Raw genomic sequence first — 26,523 nt, forward strand, 5'->3', positions numbered from 1 at the left:
GGCTCTGTAAATCTAAAGGGACACATTCTTTTATTAAAAAAGAGCATTTAAAGAGACAAGTTGATCAATTAGAAAGATCCAGCCCTACTTTTTATGTTGATGGTGTGTCTGTTCTTGATGGAATAGTCAATGCCGTAGATTTATGGGCAAAGAATGAAGTATTTTGCACTGTTCAGATTAATGGTAGACCTGTAGAGCTCAAAGCTGATACTGGTTCAACCTGTGCAACCTATTGCTGGCTGACTGGGAGCGCATGGCAGTCCTTTCCAACCATGAATTTTCTTTACATCTTTTGTATTACAAACGTTTCGTGGATGATATTTTTATTTTGTGGCATGGTCCAGTCAGACCTTTTGAGATTTGTACAATATCTTGAATCTACTAGCAGTTGTTTTAGATTTGTTTTAAATCATTCACGAACATGTATTGAATTTTTAGATACTAAGATTACATTGGCTGAAGGCATTTTATCTAGCTCTCTTTACAGGAAAACATGTAGGAAGAATGCACTTTTACACTTTAATAGTATGCATCCAAAGCATATTTTTAAAAATATTGCTAAAGGCCAGTATTTATGGATGTCTATGTTACATACAGATGATGAACAATATAAAGAAGCTATGTTATGTCTTAGCGGGATCTATTAGCTAGAGGCTACAATGAGGAGTCTCTGGAGAATAGTTTCAGTTTGGTAACTACGCTGCGCCCTGATAGAGGACAACCATTTTTTAATCGTCCATATGCCCCTTTTAAGGGCAATTTACGTGATACTACATCTACTAATGTTAGACTGCCCCTGACTTATGAGAACAATATACAACAAGTTTGTGACGTGGTGAAGAAATTTTGGCCTGTTTTACTTTCTGATGACAAAGTTAAGGGTATTGTGGGTGAGAAACCTTGCTATACTTTTAGAAATAATTTTTTCCTCAAAAGACAGCTCTGTTACAAATCATCCCATGCACCATTGCCTTTGTCTGAACGCTTGGGCACTTATTCATGTAGATACTATAAAGCCTGCAGTTTTATATCTTCCACACAAGCATTCCAGCATCCTGTTATTGATTTTTTTGTTTAAACCATGTTTTCGTGTTGACTGTAGATCGAAAGGATTGATATATTTGGCTAGGTGTAAGCTATGCACATCTTTTTCTATAGGTGAATGGTTAAAATGTTGAAAGACAGCGTTTTGCAGCATTTGAGGGATATTAGGCAAATGAATGTACTTACTGCCTTGGCCAAACATATTTCTTTGGCACCCGGGCATTCTTTTGTATTTAGTGTTTTACAGCTTGTACATGTAGTAAGAGAAAGGGTGATTATAACAATAAGTTATGAAATATTGAAGCTAAATGGATTGTGAGATTGCAGGCAGATAAACTGCCAGGAATTAATGAAGCTGTACCCTTAAAACCTATTTTAAAGAAGCGAAGTATACAGCAGTAATTGCTATTTTCGTTTGATTGGCTGATTAATTAATGTTTAATTGTATATATTTATACACTTGTGATGCTTTTTTTGTGGATCTGATGAAGCCCTATGTGTGAAAGCACGTATCCTTTGTAATAAAGTTCCTGTTTTATCGGCTTTGGTGGACACTTGATCTTTTTGCTACTTGTTTTCGTTTTTATACTGAACGACCTTTGGCTGTTGGTTGTATTCTTTTTCCATCTATGCAGACAGTCAAAGATTTTTTGCAAGTGTAACCTCCAAGATTCAGTAGACATTGCCCCTTGAAACATTGGTCCTTTCCAGCCTCCACAAGGCCATCTCAAACTAGACCCAGGGGAAACAGACTCCCCCAGATTACAGTCTCAGGGTATGCAGAGATCTAAGCAATGGAGTACCTCCACTTCTAAAACAGAGAGTGCTAAGCCACCCCCTTATGGAAAGAATTCACAATGACTTCTCAGCTCCACTCCTCACCTCTTCCCAATTGCTCGTGCCCCTAGGAGGAAAATTTACCCACCATACAAAAAACTGGACCAACATCACCAACGATTGATGAGTCCTTAACAGAGTATGCCAGCGGCACAAATTCTATTTCCACACGCTGCCAACCCTAAAAGGGTTCCCAGAACTTCCTCCAAATCAGTGGGCAGAGGCACAAAACCAAGTTCAATCCCTACTCTCCATAAGGGCAATTCATCCTGTTCCTGCAGAACAGGTAGGCCAAGGTTTTTATTGGAGACTTTTCGTGGTACTCAAAAAACAGGGCACCTTGTGCCCAATCTTAGATCTATCCATTCTAGACACCTTCCTGATGGTACCAAAATTCTAAATGCTCACCCTACAGCAGGTTCTCCCTATGCTGACCAAAGATGCCTGGTTATCCACTTTAGACCTAAAGGAAGCCTATCTGCATATCCCTATCAGGGACTCATGCAGGAAATATCTATGTTTTGAGGCAGGATCTATGCATTAGCAGTTATCTGAACTTCCCTTTGGCTTATCCACTGCTCCCAGAGTCTTCACAAAATTCCTGGCTCCAGCCATTGCCTATTGCAGACAGAGAAAATTTCAAATTTACCCTTACTTGGATGATTGCCTGATTCAGGCAGACAGACAGGAAAAGCTGTTGCAGCACCTGACATTTGTAAAGGATCTACTCACCTCCCTGGGGTACACTATCAATGAAAAGAAATCAAAACTAGTCCCCAGTCAAAAAATTGTATTCCTGGGAGCAAGCTGGGGCACAGCATCCCAGATCGCATTCCTTACTCCAGAAAAACAAGCCTATCTGATAGGCTACTTTGCTGAAATGGTCACCAGAACCCAGCTATCCACAAGAAAAATCCTGTAGGCTCTAGGGTTCATGGCCTCCTGCATTCTACTAATTACATATGCCAGACCGTATATGAGGAAACTTCAATGGTACTTAAAAAGTGTTTGGTGCCAACATTCTCAGGACCTGGAAACTATCATACCTTGTCTCAGGACAGAGTTTCTTTGGTGGGCAGCAGCATGCAACCACAACAAGGGACTTGCCTTTACACAACCCCAAGCCACCCAGACCCTAACCACAGATGCATCAGACTATGCCTGGGGTGCACATCTGGACGGCAGGCGCATTCAGGGCCACTGGAGCCCAAACCAAATTCATCTGCACATCAACCAAAAAGAGATGCTAGCTGTTCAGCATGCTCTGACAGCTTTCAGATCCCTACTATCACCAGGGCCCCTTCTAATAAAAACTGACAACACCACAGTGATGTGGTACATCAACAAGCAGGGGGGAACCCACTCTTATCCCCTCTGCAGTGTAGCCATGAACATGTGGAACATGGCCTTGGCTATGCAGATTCGCCTGCAAGCTCAATTCCTGCCAGGCAAACAAAACTCTCTGGCAGACGACTTAAGCGGAAATCTCCTAGACCCTCTTGAGTGGCAATTAGACATCAACACCTTCAGCCTTTTAGCCTAGAAATGGGGTACCCCGAAGGTGGACCTATTTGCCTCCCCCTGCAAACACCAGCTCAGCAAATTCTGCACCAGGGTACCTCACAGTAAGGCCTGGAATGTAGATGCCCTATCCTTCCAGTGGGAAAACTTCTCAATCTATCCATTTCCCCCTCTGCCTCTTCTTGCAAGAGCACTACTCAAGATAAGGCAGAAAAAAATAAGGGCAATTCTAATTGCCCCAGACTGGCCACACCAACACTGGTACCCACTACTGCGCAGTCTTTCATCGGTGCCACCATGGCACCTACCCCAGATCCCAACCCTCCTCACTCAGCAGGAGGGACAGATCTTGCATCCGCAACTGCAGACCCTGAACCTTGCAGCCAGGCTTATTCCTTGAATTCTCGTCCAGTGCCCAGCCTAAGCAAACAGGTGCTGGATGTCATTTGTGAAGCCAGAAGAACCAGTACAAGGAAATCCTACACTGATAAGTGGAAAAAGTATTGTTCCTGGATTCACTCTAAATGAGCGGACTCAGCTCAGCCCTCCTTAACTCTCATCCTGGATTACCTAGCAGACCTACTCCACAGAGGCCTATCCTTCTCTTCCATTAAGATCCATGCCTCTGTCATCTCTGCTCATTACAGCACTGAGCCACCTCTCTTCTCACACCCTCTCACCAAGCAGTTCTTGAGAGGGGCTAACAACTTAAGGCCACCAAGAAGAACCCACACCCCTGCTTGGGACCTTAACATTGTGCTGGAAAAGCTCATGCTACCCCCCTTTAAACCTGCAGTGTCAGCAGAGTTAAAATTCCTCTCTTGGAAAACAGCCTTGCTTCTGGTCATCACTTCAGCTAGAAGAGCGTCAGAGCTACAAGCACTTATGGCCATGGAACCCTTAATTATTTTTCATGCTGACAGGGTCTCCCTCAGAACTAACCCTACTTTTATGCCTAAAGTGGTGTCCAGTGTGGCTCTCAACCAATCTATCCATTTGCCCACCTTTTTCCCTAATCCTCAAAATAAGGGTGAAAGGATTCTACACTCTTTAGATGTGCACAGACAGCTCAGATTCTACCTTGATAGGACTAAACCCTTCAGGAAATATGACCACTTACTAGTCAGCTTTGCACCAGGGGCAGAGGGCAAGCCCATATCAAAACAGTTACAAACACCATGGGAAACCACCCCCTAAGGGGTCCAAACGTATTCCACTAGGGCAACCTCTACAGCTTTTCTCAGAAGAGTCCCTACCAGGGACATTCTGGAAGCTGCTACTTGGAGTTCTGTTCAAACCTTCACCAAGCATTACCACCTGCCTATCTTTTCCAAATCCAGGGCGGGTTTTGCAACAGACGTCCTGCATGGCATACTAGCCAGCCCCAACTCTTCTTGACTGCCTCCACCCATTCTTCAGTTTTGGGAATCAACCCAATTGTGATGACTGCAACAGTGAAACACAAAGAACATAGTACAGTTGTGTACACGTACCATAAATGTAGATGTTCGAGGGTATTCACTGTTGCAGTCCTGGTTTCCCACCCTCCAACCCCCTTGTCTCTCTCTCTCTCTCTCTCTCTCTCTCTCTCTCTCTCCTTCTCTATTTGTCTTACTCACCCCTTAGAGGGATATTGGTATTTACTTTTTACTGGTGGCGTTTTTCCATCATAACTTAGCTCACTTTTGGGGGGGGGGGCTGATATTTGGGGCAAGAAAAACTGATGTAATGGTGTCGGCTGCCTGTTTTTATACCCCTGATGATGTGACGTCAGTCCTGAAGCAATAGCAACCAATGCAGAAATACTAAGTCTCTGGTATTTGGGCTGACTGAGGGCTACCTGCTGGCAGATAACCCAAGTGTGATGACTACAACAGTGAATACACTCGAATATTTACATTTATGGTAAGTGTACACAACTGTACTTTTTTGTTAGACCCTTTCATATCATGTTAGTGTCATGTGGAAATCTATAACAGTTTTTGATTTACAGTCATCTGCGAACTTGGTGAGCCAGAGACCTTTTTCATTAGCCTTGACTTCCAAGAAGTAAATGCCAAACAGTAGAGAGTCCAACACAGAGCCCTGGGGTACTCTGCTGGTGACTGGTGGTGTCAACAATCCTGATTTCTTAGGTCCTATCTGTGAGATAGACATCAATCCAGTGAGTTATGTAAGGATTTATGCCAAGTTTTGAGAGTTTGTCAATAATACCTGATAGGGAATTGTATTGAACAACTCGGTCAGGTCACAGTAGGCAAAATGCACTGTTTTCCTCTTATCCATATCTTTGGTGACCGTCTTGAAGAAGTCTATCAAGCATAGTAAGCAAGACTTTCATTTAACAAAGCAAAACTGGGATGGGTCCAGTGTCTGCGGGGTGCCATTGTCCTTGTTGATCATTTGCATGATAATTCATTCCATGGCTTTGGATATCAGACTTGTCAGACTGAAGGGTCATTAGTTTCCAGCCTTGGTTGATGGTCCACATTTATGAAGAGGGATGACTCTTGCTGCCTTCCATTCACTTGGCATGTAACTTGTTTTGAGGCTGTAGCTGAAGAGTGCTTCAAGTGATCCTGATAGATCATGTTATAGGCTATTTAGGGGGAAACCATGGATATTGCTGGGACTCAATTTAGCAGTATTTTTTGGTCTTAGTGAGCACCACCATGACCTGCTCCCTGTTAATGGTTGGGAGGATGTGCTAGAAGTGGTTTGACAGGGGTAGTGGCAGATGAAGTTAGAGTTAATTTATTAGCCAGTATATTCACTATGTCACCCTGGGTAGCGAAGATTGTGCCATTTACCACCAGTTGTGCACACTGCTGAGTGTCACCTTCAAGGTTCCTGACATAGCTGAAGAAGACCTTGTGATTGTCCTTAGCCTGGAAGGCTATCCTGACTGCATAATTGAACTTGTTGGACTTCGTTTGACCTCTCAGTTTCTGGTTTAATTGAATCAGAGAGCTCTTGTCTGAATGAGAGTTGCTGTTTCCCATTTTGGCTGTGGCTTTTTTTCATTTGTTATATATCTTGTTACGGTAAGGATTCCACCAGTGTGGGTTTGTTTTTGGTGTTAAATCTAGGCTTACATATAGTAAGTATGACAGCCTCAGTGCAGCCATTTACATGTTTGTATAGGGTTTTTGCAAATAATTCTGCATAGGTAGTTGTGTTTTCAGGGTTTGAGGGAGCCATGAATTTTGACAGACTGTCATTTAATAGGGTGAAATTTGATTCTGAATTAGTTCTTAACTCTTATTGGTTTAGTTGGGTTTTCCAGGTTAATCTTTATTTCAAGGGACACAGTTTTGTGGTCTGACCTCACCAATGAGGACATGACATGGGGTGGGCAACACTCTTCCATGTTGGTGAATACTAGATGCAATATGTTTGATCCTCTTGTTGGAGTGCACACTCTCTGGTCTAGGGTGTTTGTGTTGATAAAGTCCAGGAAACATTGTGCCTGTGAGTTAGAGGCAGTGTATGGTTCCCAGTCTATAGAGGGGTAATTAAAGTCTCCCATGAATAGGTTATTTGGTTGAATGTGGAAGTCTATCGCTTTGTGGGTCATAGAGGACAACCTGTAGCTGGCCAGGACATGATAAGGAACCTTGTCTATGGAGACTTGGACATGGGTGAACTCCAGGGCATCATCCTTTTTAACCGACCTGGCATTGTATTTGTTGCTAAGGTAGACTGAGACACCTCCTCCATCACTGGCCCATCTGTGCTGCTGTTGGTCTAAATGTGTAGGAGGCGCTGTTGCCTTCCACTGCTGGAGTACTTTCTGCAGCTTTTAACCAAGGCTCAGTAATAGCACAGATGTGTACATTCTCCAGAGTGAGGAGAGCTTGTAGGGAGTGGAATTACTTGTTTAGGCTCCTAGCATTGAGCAATAACACCTTAAAGTTCCTTTGATTTTTTTTTTTGTTGCTATGCTGGTAGTTTTGTCATTTTGATATGCCTAAAAAGACTGTAAGGGGATGGGTAATGTTTTATTCAATATCCAAAAGCCCAAGGAGGACAAGTATAGACCATCTTTGGCAAAGCAATGTGGTGTGTTAACCATGTCCTCTCATGCTGATAAATATTGGATTTCCATAGAGTAACACTAGAACTAATCCACCAATTAAAAGCAATCATTTTCTGTTCATACTGTGGCATCATCATTGTTGAAGGTAGGAATGCTGCTCATTGCAAGGCACATAACTGTCTCTGACACATTCAGAGATATCCATAATGTTTCTTTTCATATAGTCCAGTGAGGTACGTTTCAGGTCAGTTACATCCACATGGACTAGGATAAAATCATATTAGTACACATGGTGCAGTAATCTGAGTACATGTATGATATTACGGATCCAAGCTCCTGATAGGCAATTAACCATTATCTTCTCTTTGTCCAGCCTGATTAAAGGGGAATCTGTGCTTTGTACAATAAAATCCCCTATGACAAGAGTACTGTGTAGAATGTTTGTTTGCCTTATTGCCTTTGCTCTTGGGGGATCATTAGGTGTAGGCTTATGTCTGGTGTTAGGTGCTGCTTTTGATGTGTGCTTTAGGGATTGCTAAGGACAGGTGTTGCTGTTCGATGGCTGAGGAAGACTATGAGGTTTATTCACTTGGGCTTCACACTCTTGATCAAATCATACCAACTGTGGGTAAAAAAATATGATATATCCACACAGAGTCATGCATTATTGCTTAAGTATTTTTTGCATGGAAGCAAAATATAAAAATCCTTTTATAATTGAATACCAAAAATTATGAAAACGTGCAATAAAAACAGCAACGTCAATTTCTCTTACACAGCCTTAAAGAGGAAGTTGAATTCAAGGCTACCCAGATGGCTACCACCTACCATCCCTTTATTTAGATTCAGGCTGTCTGTTGAATCACTGCTTACAAGTACTAAGCACGTGTTAACTATGTTTTCCCTTCACTGCAGTACATTCTGCCACTGACAGTACTCATACCTAAACAAAAATGTATCCTGCAAATAGATTTGAAAGAAAAGGTTCGAGGAAAGACCATGTAGAAGAATATTTAAAGCACCTGCTGACCATATACTGAGAACTGTCTAATGGGTTTGAGTACTGACTAAGACTTCAAAAGCTTTGTTTAATGAATCCAGTAAGCAATGAATGTGATTGCATTCTACAGATTCTGACCTTGAAAATACAACTGTTTTGAATATACATCAAGTAGGTATGAAAGTCATTTAACATCCATACTGAACACCCTGACTTGCATTTCCACAGCAGAAGCCATTCAGAATGTTGAGCAGCAAGATGCAGCTGCTGAACCAGGGAACACTTTGAACCCTACCAGAGCAAGCAAACCCCTAGAGACTCCGGCATGTCGGCACAAATAGGATAGGCTCATCTGGGCAAATGTTATCACCTGCATTCGGGATATTGAGTACAATATGTGATATAATTATTAGAAGAAATGCTATATGTTAAACATTTTGGATTTAAAGCATGCTAATGCAATTGTGGAATGTAAATATTATACAAATAATGTTGATTTTTAAGAGCAGTTAATTTACTATGTGTATTATCTATAGAATAAATTCCTTCATGGTTAACGAATCATTATGAGATCAAATTTATGATTCATTCTTTTTTCTTTTTTGGTCCCCTCAGACCTCATTGTTACTGGTCTGGCCTCTAGTACCAATGTCCATGCCAGGTCTACCAGCAACTCCCCAACCTGAGACTCGGCTCATCTGTGCTTCCATGCAGGTTTCTTTTTTTTTTTTTTTTTAATGACCTATGCACTTTCCTTTCCCTACCTACAATGATTGTTATTTTTACATTCAAAGGCAACTCCCTTCTGTGGACCATGCCCTCCTTAGGAAGCATATCAACAAGCTTCCTCCCACCTGGAATGGACACTCCCATACCTTCCCTGACACTCCATCTGTCACCTGAGCCAGTAATGGAACACAGGTTGGCTGGGCCATAGTCATGGTATTATCTCTTTACATCACTGGAGCAGCTTAATTTTATTTTATTTATTTATTTATTATTATTTATTATTATTTATGGATTCATAGGTTCATAGGTGGGTACTAGGCTAATGGCCCTGGATCCAACACAAGCCTAGCCCAAGAATATTCCCAGTCATCCTGTTGCCAGACATTAATTCCTTGTGCCCCTATCAAGCAAGGCTGTTGAAAGTGATCCCCCGGGGTGAATTTCCTGTTACCCATCTACTCGTCAAGATTTTTCTTGAAGAGGGCTAGTGAAGTGCTCTCCTTGACATGAATGGGGAGTTTATTCCAGAGTATGGGAAGTCTCTGGGTTAGGAACCTGTCCCTCCAGCAGGTTCTGTTTATTGTTGTGATGAGGTTGAGGTCTTTGGAGCGTGTGGTGCGGAGAGATTGAGACTTTTCAGATGAAGCATGTCTAGCAACACTGGGTCAAACATGGCTTTGTATGCCAAGAAGAGATCGCCTCTAAGCAATATGAGACGGAGTATAGCCGGAGTTTTTTGAGTCTGTCCTAGGATCCTCTTTGTGAGGAATTTTTGTGGCCTTTCCAGTTGTTGTAGGTGTCTAGTGAGGTGCATGCCAAATGGGGCTTTGTACTCTATAATGGATCTAATGGGGAATGAGTAGAGAGGGATTATGATTTCTTTCTTCCTGGTTGAGAACCCTTTTGTAATGAGGTGTGCCACATAGAAGGACTTTCTAACTACAGTGGCAACAAGGTTGTCAAAGGAGAGGTTACTATCTACCTGTGCCCCTAGATCTCTTATCACACCTTGGGAGTTGTGTGTGTGCGTGTGTGTGGGGGGGTGGGGGTGCTTGAAAATGGTAAATTGCATTTATACTTTACAAGAAAAAATATTTACTGACTTTTCTCTAAATGTCACAGAAATCTTTGCTACTACTCTTAAGTTATCTTAACACAAACTATTATAAATAACATTTAAAGCTTAGAATTCCAATACCGTGTTGCTGCTTATGTAAATTTGTCAGAATAGTTGACAATTGCCTTTAAACCCCTGACTGATCTAATTGCTTTGTTTTGCTATGAAAGGGGAGTGTTAAGTTCTCCTCCCCACTGCAATAAAAACAGTGGAAACAATTCCACAGCTTTCTGTTTGTTCCTGACAGCAGGATTAATTGCTCATCTAAGATTGACAGCAGTACCGAACAGGGTAAATTACAGATTTAACTGTGTCTATGATATGTCATGCAGGTGGAGACTAACTTCTCTGCAAAGTATGTGAGAAGTTTAGTTTAAAAAAAAAGTAGGTGGGCTTTCCCTTCGTTTGACTCCAGTGCAAGGAAATAAATGTTTTAAAAACTACAAGCAGGTTTCTGGTACATACATAATGCTGGAACCATATTTTAGGGAGAAAAGAAACCCAACGATTGAGTTAAACTGTTTGAGAGGGTGGAGTGTTCCTTTAAGCGAGAAGGGGCACCAGATCAGAGACCATTCTTTTTTATTTCTTTGTTTGCTTGTTTCTTACACTTACATAGAGCATAAGGGCACTAGGACCTGGTGTTCTTCATAAAAGAATGAAGGCGCACCAAAATTGGTGAAACAACAATTTTTTTTCTCTCCTTTACCTAAGAATGAGGGGTGCCAGAAAGGGAGCAGCACAAGTGATAAATGAACCAGGTATGGCTCTGGTCCTGAGTATCAGAAGTCTCAGTTCAAATAGAGACTATCAAGTCTTAATTGGAGGTAGATCAGCATGCCTGTCTCATGAAGAAAGGATATCTACAGCTGCCTAGATTGGAAGCTCTAGAAAAAATGTATAACTGTTGGCCTGGAGTGTGATCTGCTAGGTAAGAATCAATTTATTTCCTAGTGTGCAACAAATTTAACTGCCTTTGAAGTTTGCTGCATTTTTAAGCTTTTTTACTCAGACAGTGAAGAACTCTGTTTAAGAGCATATTCATCTGTTGGCGAGAATATATTTTTTTCTGAAGTTTGCTTTGTAGCCTTGAGTGTTAAACTTTTTTAAAAGCTATATTTTGATTTACTTCTGCGTCTACTGTCTTCAGAATACCACATGCTATACATGAGAAAATGACATTTAAAGTGAACCTGTCTTTCTGTGTCAGGGCAATCATATCTGAAAGGTAGCTCACAAAAGCTGGAAAATAATTTTATAGCCTGTGAAGGAAAAGTACAGACTGTGCCTCTCACAGCAGGGCAATCAATGAAGCATATTGGGAAAAAGATGAAAAATACTGTTGATACTGAAAGCAGTTGATTTAGACTTATTTGACATATTTTTTTTTAGGTTTTCAGGTGTCTGTAAACACTGAGATTTGATTCCATTCCCAGAATACTCTACTTTCCAAACAGCAGCTGTTCCTAGCCCTAATCAGAGTTTAAACCAGATGTTGACACCAAACACGCCCTCAGAAATTAGGCTTCAGCTGGTCAGTAATAACCAAGGTACTCAGCACGCATTAATAAAACATTACTACATACTATTAAAGAAAGAACACGTGTGGATGTAATTCAAGAAAGAACAAGTCGGTATCAGTAAGCTTCTGCCTCATCTTCAAAACAGTTAGATGCATTCTAATATTATGAAGATTTTTGTGGTGGAAGAAGAATAGCTCATATATTTGATTTCCAGCACAACTTTTTCTTAACTACAGCAGTGCTGTTTTGCCATTTGAGAACTGCAAAGAAGCAAAATGTGTATTAAACACACATACATGGATGTCTATGTATACATACATTTGGTGCGTGTGCACGTGTGTGTGTGTGTGTGTGTGTGTGTGTGTGTGTGTGTTTGTAACAATACTTTATTATTGAGATACAGAGATAACTGCATCACAGCCGAGTAACTGGTACACACAAGAAATACATGCAATTCAAAACCAATTTTCTTATGTATTCCTGTGTAGTACTCAAAATGAGCACTTCATTATGTGTTTGTGAGACAGTCATGTCAGTCAGTGTGTGTACAGTTTTGTTCAGCCCTATGAGGCTGTGCATGAGAAAAGACTGCCAAGAGCTACACAGCAGAGAATCATGAGCAATGCAATTATACACCAGCAATACCGAGACCAGATAGACATAGTTCTCAACTATCTAGATTTCCACAAGAATATCCAGATTTTTTTAATCCAATTTTAGGTCTCTTCCTTAAAATGTGTGGTACCTGGTAAATCATTGAGGACTGAAAGTACAAATAATGACAGAAATTTGCATTTTTGTGTTCTTATCCTTCAGAAAATGCATGCTAATGCAAAATCTGTTATTCTAGCAACTTTTAAGTTTAAAAGAGCAATACTTAAAATCTGTCCCAGGTTTTGGGGCTTAGCGCCCCCCCCCCCATTATCTCTGTCTTTGTCGAGAATTCTTGTCCTAAGAGTTTGAGAGTTATGCAGGTATTATAAACATCAATGAAGGCATTATACCATATTAGGGAACCTAATCTATTTCTGCATATGTGAGTTTACATCCACAGTGCTGTACTATTATTCTAGCAAAAAAAATCTTAACTCACAAGTACATATAAGTTGTGTATGCCCTTAAACCATATGCTGATGACACCTTTAACTATATTTCTTATAAATTCTATAATCTTGATGCATCTTGAATTATGTAATGATTGCAATAGTACATTTAACATATATGTCTAAAAATCGTTAACACGATTTCAGTTTGCTGTGCAGGTTTTCTCCCTGTCCCACCACTGAAAATGGACATAGCCCAGTCAGACCATCTAGGTTTTCAGTCACAGATACATAAATACACATATGCATGCATAAATAGGTAAACAAATATATGTGTATACGCATGTATGTATGTGTAGATAAGCCTGTACATATATACTGTGTGTGTAGCCAAGAGTTATCATAGTTCAAAAGAAACATGACTGGGTGACAATGCCTTTACTTGGAAATTAATTAAAGATACAGGGACCACTGTGCTGCACAAATGACAGCTTTCAGGCAGCCACTTAGGCAGACTAAGGCTGTCTAAAGTTGGAATCCCTCTGTTTATGTGTTATCTTACAACATGAGCTGTCAGGGCTAGTGCTTTCCATCCCTGATTGTCAGCTGCATTAGCAATTATTCATCATGGGTTTTATCATGTACTTTGCACACTATCACCACTGGTGTGCAGTAAGATTTTGCCATTTGCATCCTTTTTCTTAGTTATCTATGAATAATAGGAAGACATATTTCTGTACTTCCTTTTGCTTCTTGTCAAGTTTCCTGTCTTTAAATGGCAATTTTAACTCAAGTTTCATGTCTTTAATGGTACTTTTAAGTCAGAATTATTTGAACCACAGTAAGGAAGTATGAACTTTGCAATCACTGCTGTGCCAGAATGATCTTTGGTAAAATACAACTGTAATTTACCATTGGAATTAGTTTATTTATACTCAAAAAGAATATCGGAGGCAGCATTTCATATCACCAAATCAGAGTTTTAATCTACTGCAATTCAAATAAATGACCAAAATAGCTTTTAATTCCCTGTATGCCTCCTATTACACACTGCTATCTACACTGACAGTTCGAACTGACAACCAGCGATTAAGAGAATTCTACAAATGACAGTAATGCCTACTCAGTATTCAACTAGCATGTTCATTGATGGGATAATGCAATTTCATCTGCATGACTTAATGAATGGCATTAAGGGCTGCTATTTTAATAGAAACCATATAGTAAGCCTATCCAATCCAGGAAGCCATGGTACAACTTAATAATGTAAATGAATATGGCCGAAGATTCAAGTCAACCATCATATTAACCTATTACTCTTGTAATGCAATATGTAGGTCTGAGAAAAAATCAGTCTTAACTATTTGGTTCTCCTTTTAGATGTATTATGCAGTGTGGCATAAAATTTAATAAAATGTGCGGGACATTTTCTGATGTTTTTGTATTGACACTATTGTTTTCACCCCCTTTTTTGTAAAGCATGATACTCAGTGCAGAGGATCTCAAATCTGTTCCCAACTTATCTTCCTCTCCCCAGAAGAAAAGAATTATCCAGCAAGTCAACTAATACAAATATCTTGGACATTCTGTGAAAATCTGTATAGTTGAAAGGTATGCACCTAACTCCGACTCCAATCCTAACCACAAACATGCAGTCAAACACCTAATCTATCTCCTTATCTGTCCCTGACTTTAACACTAACCTGTAAACACACAGACACACACCTCCCCCAAATAAAAACCCACTTACCTATTTTGACAAATGAATCATTTGTCAATACGGACATTCAGTAAAATGAATGCTTGCATAAAATCACCCACATTTCATTCTGTTCAACAAAAGAATATCCAAGAAAATGAAATTCGCCCAGAAAATAAGAGCTTCACAGGTAATAAGAAGATAGTCACTGAATGCATTCACCTTATGATGTTTTGAGTATAACTTCACATTTCATTCTGTTGAACAAAAGAATATCCAAGAAAATGAAATTCGTCCAGAAAATAAGAGCTTCACAGGTAATAAGAAGATAGTCACTGAATGCATTCACCTTATGATGTTTTGAGTATAACTTGTGATATTGGGCTAAGTCCCTCTGATTTCAGTTTGGCTCATTTTATTTTCCACTAAATGCTTGAGGGGAAACAAAATGTAATAAAATGTGTCAGACAGTTACTAATGACCACATTTCCCTCTGCAGTGGGACAACACCCAATTTACCATGTTTACAAAACCTTAGTTTCTTTGCTAGCTTTTACAAATTCCCTGTGTTTGCAAGGCTTTTAATCTCATGTATTTCAGCTGACTATGGTGTAGTTCTTTTATTATAAATGCTTTTCCCTTACAGTTTGGTTACAACACCAACATGTAACTTTAGAGGGAATGCAGGCTATTTCTTACCCTACAGCTGTCTTACTCAAAACATTGCCACACAGATAGGTAAGAAGTCTGGATCACCCCACAGATAAACAAGGAGTCTAGAGGGAATGCAGGCTATTTCTTACCCTACAGCTGTCTTACTCAAAACATTGCCACACAGATAGGTAAGAAGTCTGGATCACCCCACAGATAAACAAGGAGTCTAGGGCCATCAATGAGTACAACACATACTAAGTGCTAAGTTTAACATTCATAATATTATACAAGTATAGCTGCAAGCCTTGGATTTTTTTAATACAGACAACATAGAAATGGTTGAAAATTAGGTCAGGTTTAACTGGCAATAAGTTGTAATCATTAGGTAAGAGTATTATAGTATTGACTATTTATATAAGGCATATCCCAAGACCAGTTTATAGGAACATGTTTGTGTGACATTAATGAGACTGGTGGTTTGCTTACCTCTGTTGACGGCCTGTGGGTAGTGCTACCTGGCAGAGAGGAGGTACTGTCCATATGGACATGGCTGGTGTCTTTTGACTTACACTCCACGGGTACTGCATCACCGGCTAGGAAGGGAAAGCAGGAGAATTCATCATTAGCATTTGTAAGAGTCAAAAAACTGTCCAAAGACATTACATTTTATTTATTTATTTTAATCTCAGGTACTCCTCCCCCATACCAACAACTAAATGAAATGAACTTCTGGAGCCCCTTTTCTGTCATAAAATAGTTAAATCCAAACAATTAACAGCATCACAAAAAAATAACAACAATCAATAAATAAATAAATAAACTCCATTCAACCCCTGACCAATTATATTAGGAAATATGCTAATAAGATCAATGAATTGTGTAATATCACCTCTGCATTTCCCTCAGTTTCTTTGCAAAGTAGTGCTTTGAGATGTCTAGAGAAAGAAAATATTGCCAACATGCCATATGCAGAAGGTGGAATGAAATTACACAGATTTTGGGCCTCTGAGTGAAAAAGCGTTGTATGCGCTAGATAGCAATGAGGAAGTACTTCTACCAATGCCGAAGGTAAAGGGGTTTGAATGTTCTTTTGTTTTGCTTAAATGCTAACAATGTGATATAATGACTTTCAGTGGTTCAAATTTCAATTCCAGAATTATAAGTCACATCCAGCTGCTATATTGACCCCCTGGGCAGCCACCACCAAACACAAATGTTACTAGGCAAGTAGGAATTGAAGAAGATTGCTAGGTCTTTTGTTTTCTGTATCACTCACTTCACACACACAAACACACGTGCACACACAAACACGCACACACTCATGCACACCTGAGAGTTACCAATTAGTATACTACATTTCTTTGTAAGATGGGAGGAAAATTGTGTACCTGGAGAAAGGGAGGATATGCAGACTCTACACAGAAAGTACCCAGGTGAGAACTGAACTAGAGAATCTGTTGCTGTCGGGTAGTATCTCAAAGTGAAATGAGAAAGTTTCCTCTTTCCCATATGGTAATGCTGTCTTCTGTATGCTCCATTTATGACAGGTTCTATTCTGTACTCATTGCAGTCTGTTTGTAGATGCATTTAAGACTGCTAACTTAGTTGTAAGTACTGTACATTTTGTCAAGACATTTGTAACATTATAACTTGTGAAAGTAGCATTGGATTATTGGTTACTGTATTGCGTATGTGATGATTGAAGTTAAGTGACATATTCACCCAGACTCTCAGTTTCTTGTATGTTTGGACAATTTGTAGATTCTATTAACTTTTGCAGAACTGTTTAAGTTTCCTGTGAAAATGCCAAGGTGTTTTTGCATTCCAGCTATCATGGATTTAGCATATTTTGGTTTACTTTGACATGCAGCCATGTCAGACTCCAAACCAGTTACAAGTGGCGTCCCACAAGGCTCAGTCCTGGGACCTCTCTTGTTTGGTATATATTTCTCGGAGGTACAGGCCAACACAGAAGGACTGTGGCTGACCAAGTTCGCAGATGACTGCAAACTGGGCGCCATAATCGACTCTCCAGCCGACACAAGCATCCTCCAAAAGGGCCTCGTAGAAACAGACAACTGGTGCCAGAGCCATGGCCTCAAGCTAAACGCCAAAAAGTGTATAGTCATCCCCTTTGGCAAAAACAAAGTGCCCACAAATTACCACATAGGTGGTAATCCATTAAGTACAGAAGAAGTAATTAGGGACCTGGGGACCCAATTTGATAGCAATCTCTCATTTGACAACCACGTGGCCAAAGTGGTTAGAAAAACATTTTATATAGCCCACCTAATCATGAAGAGATTCACTTCTAGATTAGGGGAGGTCATCGTGCCTCTTTACTCATCCCTCATCAGGTCCATAATTGAGTACAATGCCCCTTTTGGGATGTACCTTACCAAACACCTGCAGCAACTGGAAAGACCCCAAAAGTACCTCACCAAGAGGATCAAAGGGCTCAAACAGATGCCATATGCTGCCCGGTTAAAGAAACTCCAGCTCTACTCAGTGGCATACCGCCTGCTCAGAGGTGACCTGTGCCTGACGTATAAGGCCATGTCCAATCCGGAATTAAGGGACATGCTGCACCTCAAAAAATCCAAATCCCATCGAGCTACACGCTCGAGAGACTTGAACCTCAGCACTGAAATAAATAGGACATGCTGGAGGGACAGATTCATAACCCAGAGGCTCCCTTCACTCTGGAATAAAATCCCAGTCCAGGTTAGGCAGAGTCCCTCATTGACTCTTTTCAAGAGGAATCTTGATGAGTGGATGGGAGATCGTAGGTTTACCCCGGGTATCACTTCTGTGTCACTGTTAGACAGAGGCACAGTATACTAATCTCGAAAAAGGGCATAGCAAAATTAATTTAAAATGGGTGGCGAAAGCCAAACATACTCTAGCTAGGCTTATAAATGCCCTAGGGCAGATAGCCTAGTATGAACCTATGAACCTATGAACCTATAATCCATGCTCTACAGTCCTTGACATTGTTGTATCAAGTACTAATTTGAGAGCTATAATAATCTTGGAGTGTTACTCAAGGTTTTGCTATGAAATGCAGACTTCCAGAAAGCCGATAAGCCAAAGGATAAAATAAATGTCTGAAATACAGAAAGCCAATAATAATAATAATAATTTTAGTTGTCTTTTGGAAGGGGCTCTTCCCTCGCACCCCAAACTTATACATACCAGCTCCATGGGCACACCAACTTAAAGAAGGGAGAAATCTACCAAAACAAGTGAATCATTCCCAGTACATACTCAGAAATTGCACCAGCAATTATTTCCTATGTGAGAAAATGCTCTGCTTTATGCCTTTCATTTTTTTCTAAGAGCTACTGATACTCAATAAATTTCACCTCAAGCAACTGTAGGGAAGCCATTACTCAAAGACATGTCATTGGCATACAGGAGGATGCTTGGAGACAGGAGTCAGGAAAAAAGCAAATGTTTAATAGAAATAGATGTTTCCAATGTGTCCTCTGAGAGTTACAACAACTAAACAAGCCCATATTAATATAAGACATCTTTCAGGCTATCCATTCATGGAAGAATGGAAGACTCCTGGGCCTGGCAGAGTACATGGTGATTATTTTTATAAAACACACAAAAAATGAGGCAGATACTTTACCTGTGTATAACTGAGCTGCTATGGAAGGTAGCTCACATTATTCAAAGCAGCTGGCCTCAGCTGTTTTACTGAAAAGATGGATAAGGCTGCTGTTTGAATAGAAAATTACAAACCAATTTCTCTGCTTGCATAAGATACAAAGGTGTTTGTCAAACTGTTAGCTGGTGGCTGGAGAGGGTAATATCTAAGCTGGTCAATCAAACAACAAGATTTTGTTAAGCAGTGATGCAATAGTCCAGATTTGTTAAACCTATTTTATCATTTACAGCAATTATATAGACAAGATAATTATCCTCTGACATTTTTTTTTTCAGATTCTAAAACAGCCATTGTCTCAGTCATTATGTATGTGAGATGTCTTGGTTAGCTATAAGATCATTTCTCTACGTACATTTGTACTGAAGGCCATTAGCTCAAACATTATAGAATGGTTGGCATTCCCCTTTTTTGAGATTGGTAGGGTGTCCAAGCAGGTTGTATCCATCTCCTATTTTTATTACCCTGATAGTAGAAACATTCAGCATCTGTTTACAACACCACAATTAGAACTGGGATCTTACATCAGCAGGGTAGAGAACAGTGTTGGACATGTGGTTCACTGAAAAAGTATGCTTATATCCTAGCAATCCAGCTATGGGCCTTACTCATACTTCAGAGGTCCATTAATGTAGTGGAAGGGTGACATGATTGTGCAAAGGTAAAGGAAAAATAATATTGTTTCTTTTTAATGCAGCATGTAAGGCATTGAAAAATCTTAGCTAGATTTAGGCTTTAGAGGAATAATAAGGTGTAGCATTTGGGTGTTAGAACTAGTCAGGGCATGGAGAGCTGGTCCAGTTGAATTAAAAGCTACTGCCTCAGGAATGCACAATGCTTCTGAATAGGTGGGAGGCAAAACATATGTTCTTCTTGGCTAAGTTACATGTTTAGAAACTGGTTATTGTTCCCAAATATATTTTTAGAGCAATGCACCTCCCTAACCTAGCATGGGATAGTGCTGTCACCAACCTACAACAAATGTTAGATGATTTTTTATGGTACTACAACTCTTCCCAACTCTGTCAATTAAATTTGAGCAAACCAGGTTTAGCAGGATGATTGTGATACCTAAACTTAGCTAGTTATGCAAATTCATCAGCCCAAAAGGAGGACTTGTCTACCTAGACTTAGATAGTTATTCAAAGTCATTAGCCCAAGAGGAGGATTAGGTTACCTGGACTTAGATAGTCATGCAAAGATTATATTCATTTTCCTGGTGATTTAATTCTTTGTATTTAAATTACTGTTTTACATTTTTAATCATTTTGCTCATTATTAAATATTTTTATGATGTTACATTTTCGCCAGTCAATTAGTGCATTCTTTAATGATTTCAGAGTACTTATACCTGGTTTGATAATTCCAGGGCCACTCCGAAAGCCTGGCTGATTTAGGTCATATGCTACCATTTGTTTTGATATCTAATTTTAATAACTGGACACCCCTTTGAACGGGTATGTAGATGCTCTGATTAGTGGCAGCATTTTACCATTTCACATGGGGGAAGGGACACAAGTTATAGAGCATGTTCCTGTCGTGCTCTTATGAGAAAATTGTGAAATATCACTCCTGTTTCAGTGATGGTCCGACATTGGAGTCAGTAGTGAGGACTGAAGCTACTTAGTTACTGACCCAGGATAGTAAAGAGACATCACAAATTGGAGGCAGTTCAGTGGGATATTAACCGGACATCAAAATGATATTTACTTTCATTAGACTAATATGAACTCCATAACTATAGTGCCAATTTTTTGTAGACATACTGTACATCAGGTTTTATATTACTTTCCAACATTTATGATAGTGGGCATCTGCCTGCTCTGAACCATTGATCTGACTTTTGAGTCAGGCCCTTGGAGAGTTAAGATCAGATCCAATCCATTACAGCTCAGTTATGAGGATTAAGCTTCCTGACCTCCATCACCATTAATAACATTATATGATCCATTAGATAATACCATATGGGAGACAGAATTCTGTTTCCCACTTTTCCCAAGCCCATTACACTAATGGTTACAACACATCTCAAGTATGAGATAGGACTGCATCTTCTGATATCTTTATAAGTCTGAGACTTGTTATCTGCAGTAATCATACAATTTTGTTTTTAAACAGCCAACACCTCAAAGGCAAAAATCATTTATACTCTTACTGGAATATCATTCTGTCTCTTTTTTATAAGCAAACACTTTATCAAATTTTATATATACTGAACCATTAAAAAGTATATATACACACAAAAAATCCAAGTTTTTTTTTTTTTTTTTTACATTTTTGACCGATTTAGTAGCACTAGGCCAATGGTCTGTCTATTCAGGGGAGACCAGATGTGTATTCATACTGACTAAATTAAATTGTTACTAACCTAACAGAACAAAACACAATCCAACATTCATTATCTTTAAGTGTCTGTGTACCCCTTCCTTGTGCTCCTTTCAATCTTTGTTTATTAACGATTAACATCTCGAGAAGCATCCTGAAGAATGTGCTTCACAAATGTAATATCAAAGCATTAAAGTCAATTGCATAAGCTAAAGAAACATATCTACCTCCAGTATTGTTTCTTGTCACAGAATACCCATATGCTAGTATCTAATGCAAGGGCAGATTGGGGGGCAGGTGCTTTAAGTATAAAAACTGCCATGTCTAAAACCCATAACTATACAGCACTGCAAAATGGGAAATGCCATAGCATATTAAAACATGCTATATTATACTTTATGCATTTTCAATAGCTCCTAAAAACTCATTTGTTCCTTCTCGGTAAATAAAATCACCAGAAAATGTTTCCATTTAGCTCTTATTACCCAGAATGTGAATTCAACTGACTGCCCCACTGCACAATACAATCTAAAGTGAGGTTGAGGTGATAATTGTCTGCAGCTATCATCCATGATCAAGTTCCCTGTTTGGCTAGTACCTGATCAAGCTAACCATAAAAAAGGCTTATCAGCTATAAATATTATTACCACATTAACTGACTCTCACAACTATGCTATAACAATCCTTCAAAGTCATAAACTAAAGATCCTTGCCCCTACAGAAGTTTGTCCAAAAACAGTTCCTGTTCAAGACAGTCTGGTCAAAAATTGTCAGTCCCTGCAACTAAATATGGTTGATTGTATAATATTCTCTGCCATACAAGGTTACCAGTGCCTAAATCTGTGCATGCATTAGGTTTAGGCTTCTTTTATGCCCACCCATAGCCCAGACCTTCATATTAGTAACAACTCCTTTCTCTGAGGCAATAACTAATATCTGAGATAAGACCTAAACTGGATGAGGGTCAGATCTAGATCATAAGAACTGTATGAGGGCTTTGTATGATAATAATTTCAATCAACAAACGGAATTCAATCACTAGGAAAATGAAATTAATATTAAGGGATAGAAATCCAACATTTAGAAAAACTCTTGACTAATTAGCTATAATTTCCTATGTAACTGAAGAACACTGTCCCTAATGTAAACTAAATATTACAACAGAGCAAAGGCAGGCTTACAGTTCTTGGTGAGTCCTTTGGGGATCCACTGTTCAGTACATCTGTGAGCATAACTCAACTGAAGTATAAACAAAGCTGTTCTCAATAACTGTTTAAACTGTCTTAAGTAGGCTTTTTATAAACTAGGTTAACTGCCTCAACTGTTCCAGTACTTATTTTCATTTCATTTTTTTGAAAATTGACAAACAGATGTTTATTAAAGTTCCATTCTGTCTTTCAGTCTCTGAAAATAAACACAGAGCATCTGTAGATCAGCTGACTCTGATACAGTCTGCATTTAGAATCTCCTGGACAAACACACGCAGTTAGACATGTAACAGAACACTATTCAACTTTTTTAAACATCCTGTACAGAGTATTAATCAACATGTAAGAAATTATTTACAATACCATAACTAGTCATTCTGGCATATAATACACAGGTTAATCTAAAATTATATACAAAACTTCAGCCAGACATGCTAGCACAGATAACATTGTCTAATTTCTTCACAATCCTCACAGCTCATTACATTGACACCAACAAATTAACTGCCTGATCAATGAAACATGTAACAAAAATGTCTTTACAAGGGTGCAAGGCCCCCTGCACCCACCCACTAATCTCTAAATATATGAACTTTGAGATCAAATAAAACAGGACCTAACTAGAAACACCATACTCCCGCTGTCCTGCAAACATCAACACATTCCATACAATGCAAAAAACACAGACAGCTATCAAATGCACCAGAAGTATTTTTCCATAAATGTAATTACACACTTTTAATAGCCATGCATCATCAGATTCCTATGTTTGACAAAGTAGGAAACAATTTTATTACTGACTGGTCCAACAATTAGTGATGAAATATATGAATGGTTAGTATGCGTTTGTGTGTAGTCGTGTGTGTCTCTGTGTGTGTTTACACGTATGTGTGTGTTTGTGCCTATGTCTGTATGTATGTGCATGCATATGTACATGCATAAGTACAAGTACATACATAAGGAATAGTAAGGAATTGCAACCACAGCACTAACACAGTGGTTTTGTTTATAAGATGGCAGGAAAGCAATAAAAAAAATCACAGAAAGCAGGGTTTAATCAAAAAAGGTTATGCTAAAGCTGTATCTTCCATGTTTTCCAGGAAAAAAAATATTTTAAGACCTGTCAGTCAGAAGACATAGCTTCACTTTTCAAATACAGTCTAAATAGATGGAACAGGATCAGAAAAAGAATATCAGTATCCATTACATATGACCAAATATTATGAGTAATAAAAATAAAAGATAGAGGGCATGTAGCATACTGACTATTTCCCAGCAGTATGCACTACTAGGTTCATAGGTGGTTACTGGGCTTTTGACCCAAAGGTCTTCATAAGCCTAGAAGTGTATACCCAATAAAATACAAGAGAAACCCAATACAAAGGATCTTGCCAAAACTCGAGATCTTGGTTAGCAATGACTGCCCAAATCTAAGAGGGGAAATCCCTGGCAGGAATTTACAGTTTCCCATCCAGTCATCTAGGCTACACTTAAACAGGGTCATAGAAGAGCTCTGTTAGATGTGAATCGGTAGCCTATTCCAGAAGAGTGACAACCTCCGAAACACATATCTGTCCTGCAGCAATTTCTATTTATATCACAAGCCAGGTTAAGCTCCCTGGAGTGGGTAGGATGTGCAACATTTCCATCAGGTTTGGATCCAAGATTGCTCTGTAGGCCAGGCACAAGTCACCACTAAGAATTCTGTATGCTACTGAGTGCAGTGACAGTGACTTCAGTCTGTCCATGTATGACATATGCCGGAGACCCTGAATTTTCTTGGTTAGAAATTTCTGACATCTCTCAAGTTGCTGCAGGTGCCTGGTAAGATACATACAATAGGGAGCATTGTACTCAGTTATTGGCCTGATGAGGGTCGAGTACAGGGGAGTTATGACCTCTTTTGCTCTTGAGACAATACCTTTACTAATGAGATATGCAATGTAGAATGCTTTTCTTACCACAGTAGACACATGGTGATCAAAGTATAAGTTACAGTCAACTCGCATTCCCCAAATCTCTCACTACTGAGTCATTACTTAGGGTATTATTATTTAAAGATAGTCTGTAGGGATATAATTTTACCAAAGGGGAGGACAATGCATTTTTTAGCATTGAGTTTGAATCCATGGCTTTGGCACCAGTCATTGGTTCGTGTAAGTCCCTCTTGAAGTATATTGACATTGCTTGGGGATTCAATGATTGCACCTAATTTGCAGTCATCAGCAAACTTAGTCACACACAGTCTCTCTGTTTTGTTCTGAACTTCTGAAAAGTATATTCAAACCAAAAGGGGCCCAGCACTGACTCCTGTGGAACCCCACTGGTGGCAGGTCTGCTAGTCGAGGTAAAGTCCCCAGCTTTGACTGAGTGTGGTCTGTCTGTGAGTCAGTTAGCAACCCACCTGATGACATAAGGGTTGATATTCAATTGGGAGAGTTTGTCAATGATGCTCGAATGTGGGATTGTGTCAAAGGCCTTGGCTAAGTCAAGGTTGGCTGTATGCACAAATTTGCCTTTGTCTAGGGCTCTGGTGATGTTTTCATAGGTATATAGGTTGATACTAGGCTATTTGTCCTAGGGCATTTATAAGCCTAGCCCAAGTGTGTTTGGCTTTCGCCTCCCTTTAAATTAGTTAAAGTCACAGAAGATAGCCCTTTTAAAGTTAGTTTACTGTGCCTCTGTCTAGCAAGGACATAGAAGAGATCACAAGGGTAAACTTACGATCCCCCATCCACTCGTCAAGATTTCTCTTAAAAAGGGTCAGTGAGGGGCTCTGCCTAACATGGATTTGGATTCTGTTCCAGAGTGAGGGGAGCCTTTGGGATATGAATCTGTCCCTCCAGCATGTCCTATTTATTGCCGCGCTGAGGTTTAAGTCCCTGGAGCGTATAGCTCTAAGGGATTTGGATTTCCTGAGGTGGAGCATGTCCATTAATTCTGGGTTGGACATGGCTTTATACGTCAGGCATAGGTCACCTCTGAATAGGCGGTAAGCAACTGATTAAAGCTGGAGTTTCTTTAGCCAAACTGCATAGGACATCTGTTTGAGGCCCTTGATCCTCTTGGTGGGGTACTTTTGGGGTCTCTCCAGTTGTTGCAGGTGTCTGGTAAGGTACATCCCAAAGGGGGTATTGTATTCAATTATGGGCCTGATGAGTGATGAGTAGAGAGGCACAATGACCTCTCTTGATCTAGATGTGAACCCTTTCGTGATAAGGTGGGCTATATAGAAGGTCTTTCTAACCACTTTGGCAACGTGATTGTCAAAGGAGAGATTATTATCTACTTGGGTCCCCACATCCCTAATTAGTTCTTCCGTACTTAATGGATTACCACCTAAGTGGTAATTTGTGGGCACTTTGTTTTTCCCAAAGGGGATGACTATGCACTTTTTGGCATTTAGCTTGAGGCCATGGCTCTGGCACCAGGTATCCATCTCTGTGAGACCTTTTTGGGGGATGCTTGTGTCAGCCAGAGAGTTGATTATGGCTCCCAGTCTGCAGTCATCTGTGAACTTGGTCAGCCAGAGTCCTCCCGTGTTAGCCTGTAGTTCAGAGAAGTATATACCGAACAAGAGAGGTCCCAAGACTGAGCCTTGTGGGACACCACTTGTAACTGGTTTTGAGTCTGACATGGCACCTGCAATTATGACTATGTGGGTTCTATCCCTGAGCCAGTTTGCAACCCATCTTGTGACATAGGGGTTGATATTTAAGCTGGTGAGCTTATTTATGATGCCCGAGTGGGGTACTGTGTCGAAGGCTTTTGCGAGATCCAGGTAGGCTGTGTGGACTACCTTCCCTTCATCTATGGACTTAGTAACTGTTTCAAAGAAGTCAACTAGGTTTAAGAGGCAAGATCTGCCCTTAACAAAGCCGAATTGGGTAGGATCCAGTGTCTGGAGATTCCCAATGTCTTTGTTTATGAGTTCCATGATGATACGCTCCATAGCTTTGTAGACCAGACTAGTCAGGCTTATGGGGCGATAGTTACCAGGGTCCGTTGTGGCACCACCTTTGTGGAGCGGGACCACTGTTGCTGTATGCCATTCTTTGAGTACATATCCTGTAGTAAGGCTGAGACTGAACAGTGACTTTATGTGAGGGTT

The 26,523-nt window shown here is 39.9% G+C and overlaps 1 protein-coding gene across 1 annotated transcript in view; it reads right to left on the reverse strand.

Moving 5' to 3' along the window:
• Positions 1 to 26,523, reverse strand: part of FAM131B (family with sequence similarity 131 member B) — a 1,261,947-nt gene that overhangs the window by 196,389 nt on the left and 1,039,035 nt on the right. Inside the window, exon 2 of the mRNA XM_044079869.1 lies at positions 15,693 to 15,799. Coding sequence (XP_043935804.1) covers positions 15,693 to 15,799 — 107 coding nt within the window. The remainder of the gene's footprint in view (positions 1 to 15,692; positions 15,800 to 26,523) is intronic.

This window comes from Protopterus annectens, chromosome 8.part0 (assembly GCF_019279795.1).
Source record: "Protopterus annectens isolate FY-2018-M chromosome 8.part0, PAN1.0, whole genome shotgun sequence".
Taxonomy (NCBI): domain Eukaryota; kingdom Metazoa; phylum Chordata; order Ceratodontiformes; family Protopteridae; genus Protopterus; species Protopterus annectens.